Genomic DNA, 7,618 nt, shown 5'->3' with positions numbered 1-7,618 from the left:
CTTCTCATTGACCTTCCGATGATTAAGCCTCGGAATGTTATAAAAGTGTAGGTAGCATATGAGCGCCATACCCCCTCATGTGATGCTGCTTGTGCTAATTGTCGTGACCGATTCTTACGCTTGTGGAGGCTAAATTGTCAGTTGATAGTGTGCTTTCTTGGTAATTCTCATGTGCATGCTAAATTAATTATCACGTTCACAATTTTGTACTGGGTGTTTGCCGTTGGTGGTTCGCGTTTTGATTTTTTGACCTCATTTAATTGGAGAGTATTGATTCCGACGAGGAAAATTCGATTGAAATAAAAACTGCAGCTGGTACTTGTTTTAATTCGCTTTATTTCTGTTGAATTCATGATCATTTAAAACTAATCAATTCGAGGTGTTTTGCAACTTGTTGTTGAAGGAAATTAGAAAAAAAAGTATGACGGATGATCTTCCAATAATGTATACCAATAACTTGGCGTGTCACGACCTGAAATGAGATTCCATGCTCGCAAACTGCAATTATGTCTTAAGTAAATGACCTATTTTAACCTAAAACGATTTGACTGTCACTTAAGTATTATGCTACAGTTACATCAGCTCTCATCGTGACTTTAGTATTTTCTTTTTTACAGTTTCATTACAAAATGTGTCGTCAGTGACCTTCCATTTGTTGAATTGATGAACTATATTCAGTTGGCCATTTTAGTTGGTAAAATAGTATCATCTCGGAATGCATAAAATTTCATGATTTCATCTTCTGGCTATTGATTCTTATCGCGATAGAGTAAAACAAATATATTGATAATCCTAATTATGCTTTTCAATTACACTCTTGTTACATTTCGAAATATCATTCACCCTGAATAGTTCTACTGTCTCGGAAGAAACGAGTAGCGTCGCCATTTTTCGTTGATATAGAAATGTTTTGTTTTAACATAATCCCTGTGTAATCCGAATTTGTTAATGCGTGTGATCTTTTGAACCTAAAAGAGCAAAAGTAAAGTCTAATCAGAGCCACTGGGAACAGAATTTAAATGAAATAACAAAAACATAAACATGGTCTTATAGAATTTCGTTCGCAACCTCGTGCTAAGATCAATGATATAGTATCTCAATATTGCATCTTCGTTGGTGGATTATTTAACTACTTAAAATTATGTCACAATAGCTCTACAGCAGTTCAATAAATTAAAGTTCTTAACGCTCTATATTTACAGCTCATACAATGTATTTTAATTGCATAACTCAAAACTGAGTAGGTTAAAATCGGTGTATAATATCTCAGACCAATATCATCTTGTTCATGTAATACATAACTTAAAAGATCGATTTACGTTTTTTTTGCTAGCGTGAAACATCTAACGAAAATGTTATACTATTAAGGGGAAAACAACAAAAATGATACCTTATAATCGATACAAGTACGATTGATCATAACTTTTCCATAATTTTGCCATAACTGAACTCAAAGATGCAAGTTTAGCACTCTAAAAAATATCTACTAAGAGTCTGAGTTAGTCCCAGTCAGAGATAAAAAAGACCAATGGCATTTCCAATCCCTAACCAAGACGAACTCAAGCTCTGAGAGGGTACTTCTTAGAGTGCAGCTAGGCGCTGCTTTGCTTTAGAGCAAAACTTGCACGCAAGCTGGCGCAAACAAGTGGAAAATTATGGGAAAGTAAACGTAACTCCATCAATAGCCTAATACATACTAGTACCTACGAAGAACCCCCGCGTAACGCGAGGCTTGCTTTTCGAATACTGATTAGAGAAGATTGAATCGATGCTTTCTTCGAATTTATCCCATATTTACACAGTGTGATAGGAGATAGGTCCTGAAAGTACAATAAATTATGAATTGGACACAAAGATAAAATCGAAGAAAGAATTTTTCATTTGATGAATATCTCAACAGCAGCTTGTAACAGTTTCTACCAGGGATATCATCTTGATCTATACAATTCTACTACATTGTGGTGAGTTTTGTCCGATCCTCGGTGGTCAAGCTTCTTTGGCTGAAGGCAAGGCCGGGGAAAGTCAAAACTCTTGGTTATACTTAGTTGAATCAGATGGTGTAGTGTTGCCACCGAACAAAACACTATCTTGATTATTTTGATATCCCTGATATTGTTCCTGATAAAGCTGGTTGAGTCTCTAACCAGTACCCGAAAAGTGCCACGCGTCCTATGCACTAAGATGCGCAAACTGGGATGGATGGATATCGAACTGGTATGGATGTCCGTAGGGAGACATGTGGTAGGGAACGATGTTCATCGATGCCATCTTGTGTTCCTTCTTCCATTTCATCCGACGGTTCTGGAACCAAATTTTGATCTGTCGTTCGGTTAAGCAGAGAGCATGTGCTATTTCGATTCTTCTTCGCCGTGTCAAGTATCGGTTGAAATGGAATTCCTTCTCCAACTCCAGGGTTTGATAGCGCGTGTAAGATGTTCGCTGTCGTTTAGTTTCTCCATTGGCATTAACAGTACCTGCAATTATGAAAATTGGCGTTAAAAGCAAGCTCACGAGGAAGGATGAAATCAATTAGATAATTATCATTTTAATGAAGAACAATTAACATAGCATTAAAGAAAATAATTGATTATGGATTTCATTTTATGCCGAGCTGATTGGCTTACATTTCGCAATCAGCTGTGTTTGCTTAAAAAAGGCAAATGTACGTTTGAGTCGTTTGTTTTACAATGTATATTACTCGGAGGGGCATAACACAACATGTAAAACAGCTCTGCTGCTGAAGCTTCTTCGACATATCCACGGCATAAAAATGCGATGTGTATTTATTAGGAAGGTAATATGAGTCGCACATGTCCTCTTGCTTCATTCTCATTAACTACTACATAAAACAGGCCAAATACTTATTTCTGTCTTAGACAAAGCATTTATGTATCTGGAAAAAAGTGGTGGTTTGAAACATTCATATCTCAGCAAGGAGCTTCAGATCTCAAGAACCAAATGATGGTTTGAGTTGAAAAGTAAAGCGATTGGTCATCATCAGTGGATTTTTGAGCGCAAAGTGCTGCAAACACATCTCAGTGGGACAATAAATGGTGCAGATGCATGAATCACGAGTTGTATCAAGTGTACTAGGAGAGACCATTGTGAAACGAATAACGACAGACTGCAGTGGGCTGGATACGTAGTATGAATGACGAAAATAATATGCACCAGGAAATCAGGTAGAGGTCAGTGACTTCGTGTACGACTGTGAACACCCTGGATGCACACGGTTGAAGTAGGTGCTCTGTAGCCATTAAGGTATGAAAATAGGTACTGAAAGTATGAATTAAATATTTAAACTTTTATTTCACAAGGTACATTCGGGATTACTGTAGCATTGTGACATCCACTTCACGTCAATCGCTAATTCTCAGCTAAGTTCTGCCAAATTTGGAGAAAACTTTGATTAGTTTAGGTCCAATCAATACTTGTAACATCTGATTCATTAACTTGAAAATTAATTTGAAAAAGGTGTACATATATGGGTTGTAAAAGGAGTTTGACAATATTATCATTCCGGGAAATCTCGCAAAGTTATTCGATCGGTCGGCGCGTGAGTTTTTGTAGATTCGCGGGAGCAGTCAGTGCAATTGAGATCTTTACCACACAGTCAAACAGACATCTCCCTCTACTCACTTCTCACCGTTACCCTTTTAAACGGTTAGTTAAAATATTTTGGAGTTCGCAAATCACTCGGTTACGGTGCTCATATCATTTTTGCTCCTGTTTGACGTTTGCTCATTACCGCCATCTACTGAGTGGTTTGCGTAACACAGATTGGTTAGCATTGGGCGATTATGTTTTCGTGACGATGATTTTTATCGAAACTTGTTCCAAGTGATACGTCTGTTTGTCTGTGATAACCATTTTTGGTTTTCTGCTGCGTTTTTCAATTTAGTTTAGTTGCCTAGTAATTAAGCAATAATGAAGGCATTTATATGTGAGTTGGTGAACTTGTTCCATGCTTTTATTCTATAGCAGAAGCTCGGAGAAACGGACGTACCACTTATGACAAATTTAATTAAAAAACATCGTCACGAAAACGCAATCGTCCATTGCTAAATGTACTGTGTTTGGCCGGGCCATCACTAGGTGGCGTTAGTGAGCGAAAGTCAAACAGGAGCAAAAACTATGCCAGCGCCGCGAGTGGTCAATCGACCTACTATGGAATATTTATATCAACCGTTAAGAAGGTGATCGATGTCAAGCGATCAGAGTGTGACGTCTGTTTCTCTGTGGTAGATGGTTTGAAAATCATGTCTTATTGCGAAATTTTTTCATGTATTTATGAATGACCTTTGGCCTTGTACACAACAGAAGCATGAATTCGATGGAGAAATTGAAATTTAGATTGCAAAAAGAAATTCCTGTGCTCCGATGGGAACCTAACGCGACAATCCCATATCGGCTAGATGGGCACTATAGTCACTATAGGCTGTCCAAAAAAAATCGATTGTCGAAAAGTCAACCATTAAATGAAATATATACACATTTGAAGCATTTTCGTAGAACATTTCGATTTTCTAAAAAAATCGTTTAGAGGTTCCGCCAGGGCTAGTAAAAGGTCTATTTTTTGAGCTCTTTGCATCATCCAGGTTTTTCTTGTTTTTAATGATAGTATAATAGGGTAATTGTTCCCTTCGTTGTGGTAGTACCTAATGTTGCGGTAGTGGCAATTGAGCACTTTTTCGACTGAAATGTTAGCAAAAGGTATTTTAATAGATGTATTATGCTTAAATTATGAGATTGCACTATTTGTGTGCTTAAGATTTGCCCAAAAACCTATTTAAAAAAAATATTTTCCTTAAATTTTGTGCTGCTGTTTTCCTACACAGATCGAAAAAAGAGTGTAAAATTCTGTGACATATGATGCACATAATTGGAGCGTGGGATATCACAGAAGTTTACATGACATATCTTGTAAAATTCATGAAATGTCATGTAAACTTCCATTATATGTCATGTAATTCAGCATGACTCTGAGTTTTTACATGACATATAACGTAAATTTACATGATATATAGTGTAAACCATCATAACACTAAGTTTACATTACTAAAATTAAGTTTACATGACGTGTAAATGTCATTATTTTTATCTGTGTATTGTTGCGGTAGTGTTCCTAATGTTGCGGTATCCCATATGATTTCAATTGGATACCGCAACAATAGGAACCAAAATCAAATTTTACCTCCATAATAGGAACAGTGTGCCTAATGTTGTGGTAAGCGATTTATGATCGAAAATAGAGAAAAACGATAGTTTTTATATTTTTCCAAGCAAATTTGGATAGAAAACTACCAACTAACGTTTTGCAACCCTTTATTAGATGGTACGATCATTGTTTTTGAAATGAATTTACCTTAATACCACAACGATGGGCACACTTACCCTATTAACATTGACGAATGAGATAAACGATGATTCAAATTAGGTTGCTTTCACAGTTCTAGACGCTGGTCAAAACCGTTCTCTAGCGGATCACCACGAGATTATCCAAATACTGATCGTATTTTCGGAGATAATTTCCCAATCAGGAATTTTTCCAGAAGCTCCATTGCAGATCTCTTCAGGAGTTGCTTAAGAGGTGTCTCCAGTAGTTTCTTCAAAGATTTATCCAGGCATATTCAGGGATGCTTGAGGAATTTCATCAGGGGTTTCTTCATAAATATTTCTAAGAGATTCATGGAGCAGTTCCTTCAGGGATTCCTATACGAGGTCCATCGGAGTTTATTCTGAAGTTCCTTCAGGAATTCCTGCAGGAGATTGTTCCAGAAGTTCCTAAGGAGATGTCTCCAGGAGTTCTTTCTGTCGGAATTTCTTCCTGGGAATACTCCAGGAGTACTTCAAAAGATTATTTCAGGAGGAGACAAGGATGCCTCTAGGAGATGCATTAGGAATTCATGCAGAAGTTGTTTAAGAGATTCCTATACGAGGTCCTACAGAGATTAGACTATGAGTTGGTGCTGAAGTTCCTTCAGATATTTCTCCAGTAGTTCCTTCAAGAAATCTTCTGGAACTCCAATAAGGGATTCCTCTTCGCGTTCCTACAGGGATCTCTCTAGGAATCGTTTCAGGTATCGTTCCAGAAGTTCCTTCAGAGATATTTCCAGGAGAATTCATGGATGCCCCCAGGAGTTCCATCAATGGTTCCTATAGGTGTTCCTTCTGGGATCCTTCTTGGAATTTCTACAACGGTCCGTTCTAATTCATCTTGGACTTCAGTAATTTCTACAGGAGCCCCTTAAAGGATTCCTCCAAGAATTCTAACAGAAATTTGTCCTGGAATGCCTTCTAGGATTCCTCCTGAAATTCCTTTCGAGATTCTTTTAGGAATTCCTTCTTCATGGTGTTTTTTATAAATATATTCAGGACTCCAGGAGTTCTTTTATGAATTTCTCTTGAATTTCCTTCAGTTATTTATTCATAAGTTCCACTATAGCTTAATCCAAAAGTTCCTTCAGGATCTCCACAGTACTTCCAGAAGGATTATCAGGGATGCCTCAAACAGTTTTATCAGGGATTCCTCCAGAAGTTCCCTTAGGCATTTCAACAGGAGTTCCCTCAGAACATGCTCCAGAGGTTCCATCATAGATTCTTTCAGGAGGATTCACGGATGCCTCCAGGAGATCCAGCAGGGATGGATGGATCAGTCTAGAAGTTCCTCCAGGTTTTTTTTCTGAAGTTTCTTCGGGAATTGCTGAAGGAGCTCCTGTAGCGATTAGTCCAAGAGTTGCTTCAGAGTTTTCGTTCACAGGTCTGGGCCTGACAACGGATACTTACGTGTAAATGAAATTATTACCGCTCTGTTCACTTATTTTTGCACATTTTGAATGCCTTGTCACGGCCAGGCATGGGAACAAAAACTTTTTGGACTTCGTATACTTAAAATTATTGTGAATATGAATTTGGCCAGGAATAATGACATTCATGTTTTTGTCATGGTAATGCTCTACAAAGACCATGTGTTAAACCTCTTATTGACTACTTAGAAGTTGTTTGACTCATATAAAAGGCTTTTAAAAAAAATATTCCTCATGAAAATATAGTAGGTACATATGAAGAAAGAAAAAAAAATGCATTTAATGACTGATTTGCCACAAAAATCCAAATCAACTGTTACTACCATAATTAGTATGATGAACAAACAATTTTTGGTTTCCATCATGAGAGAAAACACTGGTTTGATTGAAATTTCGTTTTAGTTATGATCTCAGTAATTAGTAAGCCAAGTAAATGTTGAGCAATATTTATTTGTATTTCCTATTGTATTCGTGATATAACTATAGCTCATGCCCATTATGTGCAATCGATATGACCTACATATCATATCATCTACGGAAACACGTGCCCAAATAATATATGAGCAGCCAGCGTCCAAACTCAATGAACACGACGATAAGGGCATGTACCTGCCGTGAAAAGGATTTCACGTGAAAAGTCTTCCCGACCGGAACGTGTGGTGTCCAATCGAATAAAAATGATAAATTGTATTTATTCAATTTCCAGCCACAACAGGACAGTAGCTGTCTAGTCTCCTCTGATAGTGCCCAATAGCAATACATTTATGATTTTCTCGCTTCTGGTTTGTTCATTTTCCTTTATGTGTGGTCTG

At 37.4% G+C, this 7,618-nt stretch overlaps 1 protein-coding gene across 2 annotated transcripts in view; it reads right to left on the bottom strand.

Moving 5' to 3' along the window:
* Positions 1 to 316: 316 nt before the first annotated feature.
* LOC109406962 (homeotic protein Sex combs reduced) overlaps positions 317 to 7,618 on the bottom strand; it is a 40,847-nt gene continuing 33,545 nt past the window's right edge. The window contains exons 3-4 of one of the 2 annotated variants that reach the window (XM_019679972.3): positions 2,151 to 2,474; positions 317 to 1,820 (exon numbers count right to left, since the gene is read on the bottom strand). In XM_019679972.3, the coding sequence (XP_019535517.1) occupies positions 2,170 to 2,474 (305 nt within the window). In that variant the 3' untranslated portion in view covers positions 317 to 1,820; positions 2,151 to 2,169. Of the gene's footprint in view, positions 2,475 to 7,618 lie in introns of both variants that reach the window. The other variant, XM_062842885.1, reaches the window with a different exon arrangement.

This window comes from Aedes albopictus, chromosome 1, assembly GCF_035046485.1.
Source record: "Aedes albopictus strain Foshan chromosome 1, AalbF5, whole genome shotgun sequence".
Lineage (NCBI taxonomy): Eukaryota > Metazoa > Arthropoda > Insecta > Diptera > Culicidae > Aedes > Aedes albopictus.
The sequence above is the reverse complement of the archived record's forward strand: the minus strand, read 5'-3'. Positions and strand labels throughout refer to the sequence as shown.